Source organism: Erythrolamprus reginae, chromosome Z, assembly GCF_031021105.1.
Source record: "Erythrolamprus reginae isolate rEryReg1 chromosome Z, rEryReg1.hap1, whole genome shotgun sequence".
Classification (NCBI taxonomy): domain Eukaryota; kingdom Metazoa; phylum Chordata; class Lepidosauria; order Squamata; family Dipsadidae; genus Erythrolamprus; species Erythrolamprus reginae.
The window spans coordinates 1,427,993-1,444,701 of record NC_091963.1 but is presented as its reverse complement, the minus strand read 5'-3'; the positions used below and the strand labels follow the sequence as shown (position 1 = coordinate 1,444,701).

The window sequence follows — 16,709 nt, the reverse complement described above, 5'->3', positions numbered from 1 at the left end:
CTGGGCAACTTCCTATTCTTCCTTAAAAAAGGAAAAAATTGCTGGCGGAATACATTTTTAAAAAACGGTCGCTAGAGTTTAAGGCAGAGAAGAGCATGGAAAATATATGTGTAATATATACGCATATGTGTATGCATGGGTGTACTGTAATCTATAGACATAAATGAATACAGATGCACATACTAGATGGCCCTTCCAACTCTCAATATACAGGGTGTCCCAAAAATGTATACATATTTTAAATAATTATAAACTTGGTGTTTATTATAATTATTTCAAAAATGTAAAAATATTTACAAGTATCATTTTATTGTTTTTATTTGTTTTCGAAGGTTGGTCTGGCTGTCATTGTGTTCAAAAAGTTTAATTATTTGCTATTTACAATTATTTAAAATGCAATAAAAAATGATACTTGTAAATATTTTTTCATTTTTGAAATAATACAATTATAATACCAAGTTTACAATTATTTAAAATGTGTATACATTTTTGGGGGACACGCTGTATATAAGTCCGAAATAGATCTATAGTAGTCTCCCTTTTCATTATCAGCAAAAATATGTTACATCCATAGATTATATGGCTGCCGATCAGTTTCCAGTCAAAATTCAAATTGTTGGTTATGACCTATAAAGCCCTACATGGCATCGGACCAGAATACCTCCGGGACTGCCTGCTGCCGCAAGAATCCCAGCAACCAATTAGGTCCCATCGACAAAACAATGTCGTCTGGTGGAACCCAGGGGAAGAGCCTTCTCTGTAGTGGCCCCGGCCCTCTGGAATCAACTGTCTGTCTGTCTGTCTGCCTATCGCAGGGGTTGGTAACCTTAAACAGAGAGCTATTTGGAACTGTTTTCCACAGAAAATAAAATACAGTGATACCTTGTCTTACAAACTTAATTGGTTCCGGGATGAGGTTCTTAAGGTGAAAAGTTTGTAAGACGAAACAATGTTTCCCATAGGAATCAATGGAAAAGCGATTAATGCATACAAGCCCAAAATTCACCCCTTTTGCCTCGAAACCCCACCTCTGGACCTCTGTGTTTTTGTGATGCTGCGATTTCACTGAGGTTCCCCTTGCTGGGAAACTCCACCTCTGGACTTCTGTTGCTAGCGAAGCGCCCGTTTTTGCACTGCTGGGATTTCCCTGCAGCATCACAAAAACACAGAAGTCCGGAAGTGGGGTTTCCCATGGAGGGGAACCTTAGGGGAATCCCAGCAGTGCAAAAATGGGCGCTTCGCTGGCAACGGAAGTCCGGAGGCGGGGCATCCTAGCGGCGGCGGTGGGTTTGTAAGGTGAAAATAGTTTGTAAGAAGAGGCAAAAAAATCTTAAACCCCAGGTTTGTATGTCGAAAAATTTGTAAGATGAGGTATCACTGTATTAGGAGGCACAAACTCTTCCCGTGCTTGACTTGTTTTCTGAGTGGTCACAAAACCAGCATATATAGTTGAATTAAATATCCTTCTGAAACTTATTTTCTTGAATTTATGCATGATTGGCTAGCTGGGGGTTGAAAAGCTTAATAAATTGCAGGACAGTGGGTGTTGCACATACTTTGAAAGTCAGAGAGCTGGAGCACAGGGATGAAAGATCCACATGTGACTCCAGAGCCGTGGGTTGCTGGCCCTTGATCTAGCAGTATCTATCTATCTATCTACCTGCCTACCTACTGTAAGTTCCCAGAAGCTTCCCAGAGCCACTGAGATGTCAAATAGTGAGACTCGAGTCGAGGCTTGCAAAAAGAAACAGATTTTATTTTTCACCCAAACAAAATACTGGATAAAACTATATCCAGAACATACAGACACAATGCATGTAAGAAATAGTCACACCTGGGGAAAATATGGCGTCCTTTTCAGTACTGGGTTGCTACCGGTAGAGATAAGGACGTAGCACTGGTAACGAAAGTTGAGCTGCACACATAGCTTTGGGTTTCTGGCATGCACGCCTGCACATCCTAATGAGATTTGCTTCCGCACATGCACAGGAAGCAACATATTGCGAGGGGAAGTGCATGTGTGTGAGATTTTGGTGGTTTTTTGCTTCTGCGCATGCACAGAAGCAAAATCTCACAAGGGGTGCGCATGCACACACACACACCAGAGAGCCAAAACTGCACGCACAGCGCACTGGTAGCAGCAGTAGCAGCAACCCGCTCCTGGTCCTTTTATATGTTCAGATATCACCTTAGTACCCAATTCTGGCCCCGTGGCCCATGTCTTTCTTGTAGTCCTGCATTGGCTGTGCAGCAAGGAACCGGGGAGGCTGAGCGCTTAGCCACACGGGCATTTTGCTGATGTAACCCTGACAAACCACTGTTAGATCACTTGTAGAAGCAAATGGCGGGTGCAATTCTAATTCTTAGCAAAGCAATTCTTACAAAAGCGAAATAGCAAGTTATTATTATTTCCCAGTACTTCTCCCTATTCTACTATTATTATGTCCCTTCACTACCTATCTATCTACCTACCTATCTATCATCTTTCTCTCTCTCTCTCTTTCTCTCTCTCTCTATCTATGCATCTATCTACCTATCGTCTATCTCTACTGTCTATCTCTACTATCTCTCTATCGCTATGCATGCATCTCTCTCTCTCTCTCTTTTATTTATTTATTGGATTTCTATGCTTCCCCTCTCCGAAGACTCAGGGCAGCTTATAACATTACACTCACACACACACACACACACAAAATATATTTGTGTGTGCGTGTGGGTCAAATCTAGCAGGTTCTGACATGTTCTGGAGAACAGGTAGCGGAAATTTTGAGTACCGTAGTTTGAAAAACCGGCAAATATCACCTCTGTCTGACCACAGAGTGGGGTGGAAATGGGGTTTTTGCAGTATGTTTCCCCAGCCACACTCACTAAGCCACACCATGCCTACCAAGCCAAGCCCACAGAACCAGTAGTAAAAAAAATTGGATTTCACAACTGGTGTGTGTCGTGAGAAGGGACAGTAACCCTGCATACAGGTTAGTCTTTGATTTAAAACAGTTCATTTAGTGACCATTTGAATTTGCAACAGCACCAAAATAAGTGAGCTATGACTTTCACACAACCATTGCAGCCACCCCCTAGTCACATGATTTTGTTTTACATTCGGATGTTTGACAACTGGTTCATATTAACGACCGGTTGCCGTACCCCAGGGTCAACTGATCCACCTTTTGCAATCTACTGACCATTTGCAGTCAGTGGAAAAGCCGGACTCACTTAACAACCGGCTGACTAACAAGGATTGCTACCAGGGGCAGGAAATGGTGGGAAACTCACTTAACAAATTTCTCTCTTAGTCACATGAATTTTGGGCTCAATCCTCATGTTGACAACCTGGATACATACAGATTATATGCCTACACATACTGGTACAACATGTGTACACACTACAAGTATAAACACACACACACACACACACACACACATACACAAAATACCTTATGTGTGTGTGTGTGCATATATGTATATTTATACTGGTATATATATAATATATATATACAGTGGTACCTCTACTTAAGGATTTAATTCGTTCTGTGACCAGGTTCTTAAGTAGAAAAGTTTGTAAGTAGAAGCAATTTTTTCCATAGGAATCAATGTAAAAGCAAATAATGCGTGAAAACCTATTAGGAAAGAAATAAAAGCTTGGAATTTGGGTGGGAGGAGGAGGAGGAGGAGGACAGTCGCTGCTGAAGGAAGAAGGTGAGGTGAGGGGAATCAAAAAAATCCAAAACTTTAAGGCTTAAAAAAAAAAAGAGGGACTCTGAGGCGGCGAGGAGGAGCACGCGCTTCCCATACACTCGGCACAAGGCTGCCTCCCATACACAGCGCCAGAGAGAGAAACCTAGGTGGGCAGGGGGACACACACCTCCTGCTCTTTTGTCCAAGAGGCGGCTGCTGCTGCTCCCTGCTTCCCCTTCCTTCCCATGCTGAAGGGCTCCCCTCTCACTCACTCGCTTTGTAGCCAGCACCTTTCCCTCACTGTGGCAACTCTTTGGTTTGGCTGAAGCCAAGTTGATCTGGCCAGGGTGAAGCGACCCCTTTTGCCTTTCTACACCCAGACGCTCTGGGAGGCAACCTCGCACCGGGTACATGGGAGGCAGCACAAGGCAGTCACCACAGTGGTTTATTCCCTCTCCAAGCTCCCAGAGAAAGGAAAATGCTCCATTTGCTCTGGACTGCCAAAGCCTCTTTAAGTGCCACCGAAAGGCTCCTCTGGCAGTCCAGAAAAGCCCGAGATGGTCAGGATTAAAGGGGGAATGGCAGGAAACTGGCCGGGCCTTCGTGCCGCTCTCAATTTTCCTGGGAAAATTTTTCGGGCTCGGTTTCTTAAGTAGAAAATGGTTCTTAAGAAGAGGCAAAAAAATCTTGAACACCCGGTTCTTATCTAGAAAAGTTCTTAAGTAGAGGCATTCTTAGGTAGAGGTACCACTGTACTGTGTATTTACAGAGATAGAGATAGACAGAGATAAAGATATGGAAAGAGATATAGATGCAGATGTAGATTATACACTGCTCAAAAAAATAAAGGGAACACTTGAACAACAGAATATAACTCCACGCAAATCAAACTTCTGTGAAATCAAACTGTCCACTTAGGAAGCAACACTGATTGACAATCAATCTCACATGCTGTTGTGCACATTCAATTCAATTCAATTTTATTAGATTTGTATGCCGTCCCTCTCCAAAAACTCGGGGCGGCTCACAGAATAAGTATAAAACAAAGGATGTAGAACAAATCTAATATATTAAAAAAGTACAACTAAAAACCCTATATAACATTCAGTCAGACAATTCCATTTTATACAGAACAAGGTGTTCAATGAGAATATTTCATTCATTCAGATCTAGGATGTGTTCTTTGAGTGTTCCCTTTACTCTTTTGAGCAGGATAGATAGGTAGGTAGGTGAGTAGGTAGGTATATATGGATATAGACATAGGTATAGGTATTAGTCAGACAGGGATTCCTACTTATCGCCGCTACCGATGCAACGTACATGCAGCTCCGGATGACCGACAGGTGGTTGGGCGAGTCCCGGAGAGATTTGGCTTCTGCACATGCGCAGAAGCAAAATCTCACCGGGACGCGCCCGCCCGCCCAACAGTCACTACCGGTGACTGTTACTACCGGTGTGCAGTGTGGCCCCTACCGGCTAGCAACCCAATTCTGGTATTGGTATAGATAATGCAGAGTGCTCAATAAAGAATGCAGAACCGAGAAGGCAGAATACAGAACGAAAAGGGTACAAAACAGAATGAGAACCCAGTGTGCAGAACCCAGAATGCAGAATAAATATAGAATGCAGAAGAACGCAGATCCCAGAAGGCACAACCTAGTAGCACAGTGTTTCCCAACCTTGGCATCTTGAATAGATCTGGACTTCAACTCCCAGAATTCCCCAGCCAGCATTCGCTGGCTGGGGAATTCTGGGAGTTGAAGTCCAGATCTCTTTAAGTTGCTAAGGTTGAGAAACACTGTAGTAGCATACAGAATTTGGATTACAGTGTGCAAAACACCATATACAGAACGCAGAATGGTGGATAACAGCTTCGGAAGGCACCTTGGCACTTTGGCAAAACCAGATCTACGCAAGAATCCCGTCTCTTAGTACAGTAGTGACTGCCAGGTAAATCAGCCTGGATATATGCCAACCTGGCCTTCATTATCAGCAGCCAAGAGTTGAATTTGAGATGCCTGAGCATTGAGACACTGGACCCGAAATGCAGAATGGGTTCCTTTAAGATCCCCTTTCCCGCCCCTCTCTCTCCATCAAACCCAGCTCGCTAAACCAGTTTGCCAGGAAGATTGAGACCGGGATATTTGGGATTTCTCCAAACCTGTTAGGAGGAGTGGACATTTGATTAGTGTTGACTTACAGCTGTGCTTTCCTCCTAATGTCAAGACTGGCATAATAAGAAGGAAGGAGAAGCTTGTGTAAGATGGCCAGAGTTATTAGATGGGCCTCCGCTGACTAGCTGTAATTCCTCTGGTCCTGTCTTTAGGTGCTTTGGAGAATAGTTTGACCCTCTCTTCTTTAGGGCAGCCCCCTCAAATATTTGAGACTGCCATCATGTCACCCTTAGTCCTTCTTTCCATTAAACTTAAGACATACGCAGTACCTGAAACCGTTCTTCCTATGTTTTTAGCTTCCACCACCCTAATCATCTTTGTTGCTCTTCTCTGCACTCTTCCATAGTCTCAAATGTCTTTTCAAATACAGTAGTACCTCTAGATACGACTTTAATTCATTCCAGAAGGGAGCTTGTATGTCAAACAACTCATATCTGGAACAAATGGCTTTAGACTTTGTTTTTCCCCTTCAAGATAATCAGAAGCAAGGATTCTTGCGCCACCTAGTGGACGCTCAGCTCGTATCCCGAATTTGAGCTCGGGTCTGGAACAGAAATTTCTCTCCCCTCGTGGAATACTCGCATGTGGAGCAGCTCGTATCTAGAGGTACTACTGTATTGTGATGATCAAAACTGGATGCAGTATTCTAAGTGCGGCCTTTTTAAAGCAGTATATAGTTCGACTATCACTTTAATCAATCAATCAGAGGAGAGACAGAAAGCCCTGTGAAGGTCCTATGCTCCAGTCCCCAGCTCCAGCAGAACACTCTATATACAATTTGAGATAGAGATGGTGGTCTAGTCTCGTCTTAAAAAACTCCAGGGATGAAGCACTCACAATTTTGCAAGGCGATTTGGGCGATCTCTTTCTGTTTTATGCACTCTTCTCCATTCTGCCTTCAGAGTTCTGTATTATGCACTCTATTCTGTATTCTACATTCTGCATTTATCCTGGATTCTGCATTTTGGGTTCAACATTCTGTGTTCAGCATTTGATCTGTGTTCTGTATTCTACATTCTGTATTTATTCTGTATTCTAGGTTCTGCGTTTCGGGTTTTGCATTCGGTATTACCTGCTCTATACTGTATTTGGCCTTCTGTATTCTGCATTCTCTATTCTATTTTGTATTTATTCTGTATTTTGTTCCCCTCATGGAAATTGCAAAGTCAGTGCGGGGAAACTAGATTTGCTTAACAACCACACCATATACTTAACAATTGCAGTGGTTTGCTTAACATCCGTGGCAAGAGAGATCGTAAAATCCCTTAACAGCCTTGCTTAACAATGCAAATTGGGGGTTTGGATGTGACCATAAGTCGAGGACAATTTACCCACATTGTATTAATGAAACAGAGATATGGATCCAGAAATACATTGTAAAAGCTAACACAACAGATAAAAATATCAGTTTACAATCACAGACTTAACTGATTTTTTATTATTATTATTATTTCTGCCATTTCAAACCATTTATCGCAAAACGTGTATTTGTCAAATCATTCAAGCCTTTAAAGACAGATCTGGGGACAAAAATATCAGTAGTATCAAGGCCTCACAGTAAAATTTAATTTTTATCCCAGTCAAATCTAATTTTATCATTGTTAAAAGAACGCAAATACTGTACTTCTACTTTGGATTTTTGCGAGCTGTCAGACAATTTAAAAACTCATCAACCATTATTGCTTTCTGAACTTTTGCTTACGAACGATGCTGGAGCTAAAATTAAAAAGATTGCCAGTGCAAATTCTCTATACAAAATTTTTTTTACAAAATTTTAACAGACGTGCATGCTTGCTATTCTGAAAAATTATTGCAAAATTACTGCTGGGGTCTGTGCTTTTAAGCATAGTGTAACAACACATTTTTAATGCATATTTCCCTTGCAATAGACTGTATAAAGCTGGGACATCTTCTATATACAAAATGGATTTAGAATGATGCATAGTTAAAAATATTTTTTATATATATATAAAAATATAGAGGCCCATCTGGGTTTTCTGCTCAGCTGGGAGAATTTTTCCCGAAATCAGTTTTAAACTAAGCATATATACAATTTTTGCACTAAAAAAGAACGTGTGATAAGGCATAGGGGCAAAAGGAATAATTGCATAGCTAATGCAGCGCAACACTTTACGCGCCAAAAGCCAAGGCCACTTGTGAGTTTTCAAGTCACAATTTTGCAAGTTTTAATTCCCATCTCAGTGCTTAAGAATCAAACAATTTTATTGGCATAGCCGTAGATAGAAGTGCATAGGAAAATCTAGGTAAACCAAGGTATTTTCTTCCCTAATAAATTGGACAATTTGTTTGTGATTGTTTTGGGCTATCAAATCCCCAAAGGAAAAAAATCAGAAACTTTTATTTTAAGAAAAAAAGATTCAGAGAAGGAAGGGAGGATTGTTTGCCCTATTGCCAAAAATTCTCCTGAACGAAGTTCCTAAAATCCCCCCCCCCTTAGGAGAAATTTTGGCCTCTTAATTCTAGAGTTGTGTATTATTTCTGGTGAAGAATTGCAAAATTCTTTACTGTAGTCCCAACCCTGCAAGTGAAAACGGATCAAAGATTTTCTTCCTTCTCCATCACCTACACATTGACAAATAATCTAAATATGTATATATATATCACAGGTTCAAAAACATCCTTCCACCTCTGTCACGCACACATTGAAAACAACAGTATTTAAAAATCTATTTTTAAATCAGCGACAGATCCAAAATCCCCAAAGTTTGAATTTTGAGAATGGAATCTTGTGCGGTGCGATGGCACCCGAGTTCAAACAGGGGCACAGACAAACATTTCAAAGCCGGCTAGTTTCGCTCTTCTTTCCCAGTTAAGACAAGGACCAAAAGTCCCAAAACCAAAAAGACCATCAGAGGTCGGGTCGCTCTACATATAGGGCTTCCTGCTTGAGCAAGGGGGGTGGTTTAGAAGACCTCCAAGGTCCCTTCCCACTCCATTATTCTAAGAAGGAGGGGGGTGGGGGAGAGAAGGGTCTCCTGTTTGAGCAGGGGGTTAGACTAGATGACCTCCAAGGTCCCACCCAACTCGATTATTCTGAGAAGGAGAAAAGGGTTTCCTATTTGAACAGGAGGTTGGACTAGATGACCTCCAAGTTCCCTTCAAACTGTTTTTTCGGAGGAGGAGGAGGAGTGAGAGAAAAGTTTCTTGTCTGATTAGGGGGTTGAACTAGATGACCTCTAAGGTCCCTTCAAACCCTCAGGCTCTCCTTCTGTTCTATTTACAGTCTATAAAAACTTTCCTGAAGCTCTGAGGTCAAAGGCCGATGACTCACTTATGCTTTCGCGGTGATGTTTTTAAATTTCCTGTTTCTCTTTCAGCCTCGCCAAGATCGAGTTGTGTAATTCCTTTTATTTTAATATAAAACTTTTAAAAATTTGGCGGCTGCCTGGATTTGGTTGGCGAGTGTCTTTGGATACTTGGCGAATGGAAGAAGCCATCCAATTTGCTCCTCAGTTTTTGGGGAATTGGTAGAGGTTACGAGATTTCAACTTTGGGAACAAACAAGTCCTCACCGGTTACTACCACTCCCTTACTCACGGATCTGCCACGTACCTAAGGAGGACGTAGGACACCGCCTTAAAATCCCAGCTCAAGATAAATAATCTTTCCAAAGGAAAGTTTCTAGGCCTCAAGAAAAGCAAAATGTTTATCTTAAGGCGTGATGCATGAAGAATCCGACCACAATTTTTTTCCCTCTGCCTTAAAAAGGGATTGATTGTCTAAGGAGGCAGAGATCATTAATCCCACACACCCTCAAACACCCACAATAATAATAATAATAATAATAATAATAATAATAATAATAATAATAATAATAGTAACCTGTACAAATGTTTTCTGGCTTTTTAACGCAGCCTGAAGAAGAATCCTTGGCTATTTCATTCTCTCAATCTTGATTATTTATTTCTGCCTGCCTTCCCAAATCAATTTCACATTGGGATTGATTAGAAGTATTAATCAATCTTTTATTGCTTTTTAAAATCTCCTTCTTCCCACAGAAGGCTGTCAAGTTTTCCCTAGCTGCCCTCTTGTTAAAAATGAGTGTTTAAAGTATCTCAGTCTTCCACCAAACACTTGTTTAACCAATTTACACAAACCCTAACTAATCTCTTATTTAACCAATTTAATCACTTGGCACAAACTCTAGCCAATTTAACCAAACATTAGTTAAGCACTCATTTAATTAATTTAACCAATTCAATCAACTGACATAAACACAAATTAAACAATTGGCTAACCAATTTAACCACTCTATGCAATTGAATCAAACTCTAACACTAATTTAACCAATTTAATCAATTAAGGCAACACACTAGTTAAGCACTTATTTAACCAAACACTAATTAAACACCTGTTTAATCAATGTAAGCAATGTACCCAATTTAACCAAACACTAGCTGAACACTCACTTAACCAATTTACAGAAACACTAGCCACTTGTTTAACCAATTTAGCCATTGGCCCAATTTAACCAAATACCAGTTTAAATTCTTATTTAACTAATTTACAAAAACGCTAAACACTTGTTTAACCAATTTAACCAATCTGCCCAATGTAACCAAACACTAAACACTCTTTTAACCAATTTACCCACACAAACATTAATGAAATTCTTGTGTAACCCCTTTAACTGAACACGAGTTAAATCTAATGACATGGAAGGTGCTTTGAGCATAGGAGAGGAATTAAAACTCGGTCCTAAAACAAGGAATTCCCTAATTCCATAAGTTTCATTCCGGCACATTTGTTAAAGCATCATTATACTTTTCCCCAACCAGGACCACTTTTGAGATACATGGACTTCAACTCCCAGAATTTTCCAAGCACACACACACATCGAAGTGGAATTCTGAGAAGTTGTTGAAATGGATTTCTGGGAGTTGAAGTCTACACATTTTAAAGTTGCCAAGGTTGAAAACCATCATTTGAAAGCAATACTTTTGGTCCAGCTTCAGAAAAACCACTTCCTGAATTTCACAACTTTGCACATCCTTTAGCATATATTAAAAATGGAACAATTATTGTGCTGTTCTCAATTCCCTTGAATTTAACCCGCTCCCGGGACGGTCCCGTTTGTCGTGATTCGGGCAGAACAAACACACTTCAACTTGTCTGCGAAGTGTTGTTGCATTCTGCCACTCTTTCAGTTTAGGAAAAAAGGCACTTTTTTTACCAACTGACCCAGAAATCTTATTTTTTCCCCACTCCTTCATTTTCATCTGGAAATATTGGCAAGTTATTTTAAGAGGCCCAAACTTTATATCGCCAGGAATTATATTTTAGGTGGCGATCCGGGTCTATTTTTCGAACCTCCAGAGTTGGTTTTTATCTGACGGGTCACATGTCCTCATTTTTACATCCGCGCGGCCCTCTGGTGTACGGTACGCGCTCAGACATTTGGCGGAGTGTGGATGGTAGATGGTGCCATCTTTTTTGAAATGCCATATTATGGTTTCTGGCACGGGAGACGTATCCTTCGGACAATTTCTCATGCCGACAAAATCCTTCTGCTCTGGCACTTCAGCACAGAGTTCGGTCACCGAGTTGAAACGGATTTCCAGATTGGACGTGTATTCGAAGAATTGGTTGCCGCCTTGGCCGTGGCAACCGAAAAGGCTCACGTGAGCCCCGGTGGGATTGTGATCCGGCGAGTTGTAATCCAAACATTCGGAAGAGATGCCAAGGTTGTGGATGGCGCCGTGCCAGCCGTGCCGATCCTCAGGGACGTGTAAATTGGGGAAGACGTTTTTCAAATACCAGTCAAAGTTCTGACACTGCAGCCGCTGCCGTAAGAGCTTCCGTTCGGCAAGGTCGCCAAAGTTCTCCTTGCGTGCTGGAGGGTTCCGGTTGTAGAAATGTTCTTTGTAGTGGTCCATCCAGACTTCGGCGGCCCGGGCGGTGTTCTGTAGAAAGTTAGGCCTGGCGTACGGGGCCCGTTTTGGAAAGACGTGTCCAACGTGGGAACACGGGTGGATTTCCAAGACACCGCCACACTGCCAGACACGGAAAGAGAGCTCCAGGTTCTCACCGCCCCAGACATCCATCCCGGTGTCGTACGTGCCCAGGTACTCGAAGTATTTCCTGCTGACGGCGAAGAGGCCGCCGGCCATGGTGGGCGATCGGATGGGATCCACTTTGGACTTCCGGCGTCGCCTCTCGTAGTCAGGAACCACCTGCCACTGGAAGGTGAGCCGCCAGTCGAAGCCGCCGATCATGGGCTCCCCGGACTGCATGTAAAACTCGAACGTATTCCAATCAATGGTGTCGATCACTGGGCAGATGACGACGGAATCATTCTGGGCGATGCGTTCCAGCAAGGGCTCCAGCCACCCGGGGACACACTCGCAGTGGCAGTCCAGGAAAGTGAGGACTTCCCCCGTGGCGAAGGTTGCGCCTATCAACCGGGCGCGCACCAGCCCTTCTCGCTTCTGGGTGCGGATCAGTCGCACGCGGGGCAGGCGGCTGAGGTAGGCCTCCAGCTGGCCCTTCAGGTAAGCCCGGTCACTGAGATCGTCCACCAGGATCACCTCCTTGAGTAGGACGGCTGGGCAGGTTTCCAAGACGCTGTGCACCGTCCGCAGGAGGGTGGACCAGGCCTCGTTGTAGAAGGCGATGACCACCGAGGTGGTGGGCAGCCGTCGGTAGTCGTACGTCTTGGCTTTGCACTCGGGCATCCGACCGTCCTGGATGTGGCGGTGCAGCGAGATGCGGTCGCTAAGGTAGACGTTGATGGCGTAGCGGTCCACCAACTGCTCCTCCTGCCGCTTCTGCTCCGCATCCAAAGTCAGGTGGGACGCTTTGCCCCATTCTCCCGGCTCGGAGGGATCCGGAGGGGGCTTGTCCTGGACGGGTTGGGAGAGCTGCTCGGGCAGGGAGGAGGAAAGACCCCCGGGGGTCCCTCTCCCAGCTCGCGAGCCCGGCGCCCCGAAAGGAGACATGGGCAGCTGGAGAGCCAGCAAAGCCGCCACGCTCAGGAAACCCAAAAGCGCGCAGCCCCGACGGACCAGCCGCTTTCGCATGGCCGAGGAAGAGGAGGAGGAGAGGCGGCCGTAGCAGCGAGGAGAGCCAAGAGGAGGGGGGGGCGGAGAGGAGGAGGAGGAGGCACCGGCGCCTCCTCCCCTCTGCCCGCCCGCCCAGCCCGGGGCGCGCCCGGCTGTTGCAAAGGCGAGAGTCTGTGCGCCTTGCTTCGCTTGCAATGCGTACTTGCTGCACGGCTGCGCTCCGGCGGGTTTTTGGGGGGCTGGGGAGGGGGAGGGAGGAGAAGGGGGGGTATCTTACCCCGTGTCTTCTTTCTAGAGAAGCCCCCTCCCCCAAAGAGGACCCAGGGAAGGCCCGAACGCGGGGGGTTTGGTTTGGGGGCTACAGTCTGGGGACGATTTGTGCCTTGCGTCTGTCTGTCTGTCTACCATTTATCATCTATATATTATTCACCTATCAATCATCTCTATCTATTGTTTATCATCTATACTTACTTATCAGTGTTCCGCCTATTTATCCATCCGTCTCTTATTTATCATCTCTACCTATCAATCTTCTGTTTATCATCCATCAACTTTATTATTTATCATCTATTATTTACCATCTATCAGTATATTTATTATCTATTACTGGCATTTATTTATACATTCTTTACCTATCTATTTCTCATCTCTCTTTATATATTGCTCAAAAAAATAAAATAAAGGGAACACTTAAACAACACAATATAACTCCAAGTCAATCAAACTTCTGTGAAGTCAAACTGCCCACTTAGGAAGCAACACTGATTGACAATCAATGTCACATGATGTTGTGCACATTCAACTTTGTACAGAACAAAGTATTCAATGAGAATATTTCATTCATTCAGATCTAGGATAATAATAATAATAATAATTAATAATAATAATAATTTATTGGATTTGTATGCCGCCCCTCTCCGCAGACTCGGGCGGCTAACAACAATAATAAACACAACATGTACAATCCAATAATAAAAAACAACTAAAAACCCCTATAAAAATGTGTTCTCTGAGTGTTCCCTTTATTTTTTTTCAGCAGTACATATATATTATATATAATCTTCAATTAATCATCAATCAATGTGAGTTTGATTGGATAGTTCATTAGGGGTTTATTATGGGTTTTACTGTTCTTATTACTAATTATTTGACTTTGTTTATTGTAGGTAGTACAATAGAGCCGAGGTGGCGCAGCAGGTAGAATGCGGTACTGCAGGCCACTAAAGCTGACTGTAGAGCTGCAGGTCAGCGGTTCAAATCTCATCACCGGCTCAAGATTGGCTCAGCCTTCCACCTTTCCGAAGTGGGTCAAATGAGCACTTGGAATGTGGGGGCAATAGGCTGGTTCTGTTTTTAAAAAGTGCTGTTGCTAACATGTTGTAAGCCGCCCTGAGTCTAAGGAGAAGGGCGGCATAAAAAAATTGAATAAATAAAAAATAAAATACTGTTGAAGCTGCTCTGAGTCCCACTGGGATTGGGCAGCATATAAATCAAATTAATTAAATTAAATTAGCCTTCTTAATACTCTTTTCCCCTCACTATGTATATTTATTCAGAATGACTGTGATTAATGTGTGTGTGTCTATATGTATGTGTGTGTGTGTGTATAAATGCACACACACATGCACACACACACACACACATATATATATATATATATTTCCATATTTACAACAGCACGAAGCTTAAAACTTCAGCCTGATGATGGTGAATGTGATTTCACCGAAACGTCGCCATAAAGGTTATCTTATCATCTGTCAATCATCTATTTTCTACCTGCCTACCTATCATTTATCATCTACCTATCTAGATTTAGATATAGACCCTGCCACCCTGACTCAACAAATGACTCTAGGCCAGTGTTTCCCAACCTTGGCCACTTGAAGATATTTGGACTTCAACTCCCAGAATTCCCCAGCCAGCGAATGGAGGAAGCCAAATCGTGCACGGAACTGCAGGTGCGCTCGTGTTTTTGCAAGGGTTTTTTTGCTTCTGTGCATGCTGAAACATGGGTGCACCTGGGGCTCCGTGCGCGATTTTGCTTCCTCCACAGGTGCAGCAGCAAAATCACGCTGGTCCTGCAAGAACTTACAAGCCGCAGCGGCAAGTGCAATTTAGCGTTCCGGCTCATAGCCCACTGCTGAGGTAACACCCTAAAGTAGTGTTTCCCAACCTTGGCCACTTGAAGATATTTGGACTTCAACTCCCAGAATTCCCCAGCCAGCGAATTCTGGGAGTTGAAGTCCAGATATCTTCAAGTGGCCAAGGTTGGGAAACACTGCCCTAGAGCAGGGGTCCCCAACCACCGGGCCGCGGACCAGTACCGGGCCGCGGGGCATGTTGCAGCGGTCCGTGGAGTCAGCAGCTGCCGGCCCTCATGCCGCCCCCCCCCTCCCTCCAGCGCTTCGCCTCCCGCCGGGCAAGAGGCCTCGGGAGGCAGGTTCTGCCGGCCACAGGACGATGGACGGGACAGAGGGGCAGGAAGGACCGAGAGGTTCAAGCCTCTTTTGGCTTCTGCCACGGGGCGCTTTTGCATTTTTGGCTGGGGGGAGGCAGGAGGGCCAGCCTGACCCCCTGTCTCCAGCGCTTAGCTCCCGCTGGGCAAGAGGGTTTGGGAGGCAGGTTCTGCCGGCCACAGGGCGATGGCGGGAAAGAGGGGCGGGGAGGACCAGCACCCCCATGCTTAATCCCGCCCCCAACCACACCCCTTTCCGCCCCCACCGGGCCATAGAAAAATTGTCTTGCTGAAACTGATCCCTGGTGGAAAAAACGTTAGGGACCACTGCCCTAGAGGACAGGCTGAAGATCCATATGGATTTTGACAGACTGGAACATGGGACTTATCTAACAAAATGAAATTCGACACGGGAAAAGTAAAGTTCTGCATTTAGGTAAGAAAAACCAAAAATATACATATAAACTTAGTGAAACTAGATTCAAAAGCAGTGACTGTGAGTCACTGTAAGTCACCTTGGAGTCTTGGAGTCTTGGTAGACAACCAGCTGAATATGAGCCAGCAGTGTGCAGGGGCAAAAAAAGCCAATGCAATCCTAAACTGCATTAATAGAGGGATACAATCTAGGACTAGGGAGGTATTAATACAACTCTATACCAATGACAAATTCCTTGTGTGTCCAATCACATTTGGCCAATAAAGAATTCTATTCTATTCTATTCTCTTCTACTCTACTCTACTCTATTCTATTCTATTCTATAAATCCTTAGTTAGACCACACCTAGAATAAACAAAAAGTTGTCCAAACTCTAGAGAAAGTGCAACCAGGATGATTAGGGGACTGGAAACACATTTTTTTATTTATTTATTTATTTACTTACTTACTTACTTACTTACTTACTTACTTATTAGATTTGTATGCCGCCCCTCTCCGTAGACTCAGGGCGGCTCACAGCAATAATAAACAATATATAACAAATCTAATAATTTAAAAGAAACACTAAAAACCCTATTATTAAAAGCAAACATACATACAAGCATTCCATACATAACTGTATAGGCCCAGAGGAGATGTTTCAATTCCCCCATGCCTGACAGCAAAGGTGGGTTTTAAGGAGTTTACGAAAGGCGAGGAGGGTGGGGGCAGTTCTAATCTCTGGGGGGAGCTGGTTCCAGAGGGTCGGGGCCGCCACAGAGAAGGCTCTTCCCCTGGGTCCCGCCAAACGGCATTGTTTAGTTGGCATATGAAGAACGGTTAGAAGAACAGCTAGTCTAATGAAGAGAAGGCCCAGGGGAGACATCATAGCAGTGTTCCAATACTTGAGGGGCTGCCACAGAGAGGAGGGGCTCAGGCTATATTCCAAGACACCAGAAGTCCGG

At 43.8% G+C, this 16,709-nt stretch overlaps 1 protein-coding gene across 1 annotated transcript; it reads right to left on the bottom strand.

Annotated features, from left to right (window-relative positions):
• Positions 1 to 7,268: 7,268 nt before the first annotated feature.
• LOC139153452 (polypeptide N-acetylgalactosaminyltransferase 4-like) lies at positions 7,269 to 12,934 on the bottom strand. Its single transcript, XM_070727411.1, has one exon. The coding sequence runs from the start codon at positions 12,890 to 12,892 to the stop codon at positions 11,171 to 11,173; it is 1,722 nt and encodes a 573-aa protein (XP_070583512.1). The 5' UTR covers positions 12,893 to 12,934; the 3' UTR covers positions 7,269 to 11,170.
• Positions 12,935 to 16,709: the final 3,775 nt, after the last annotated feature.

Excerpts from the sequence above, each read along its gene's own strand:
- LOC139153452 (XM_070727411.1), bottom strand. The coding sequence starts at position 12,892 with ATGCGAAAGCGGCTGGTCCGTCGGGGCTGCGCGCTTTTGGGTTTCCTG.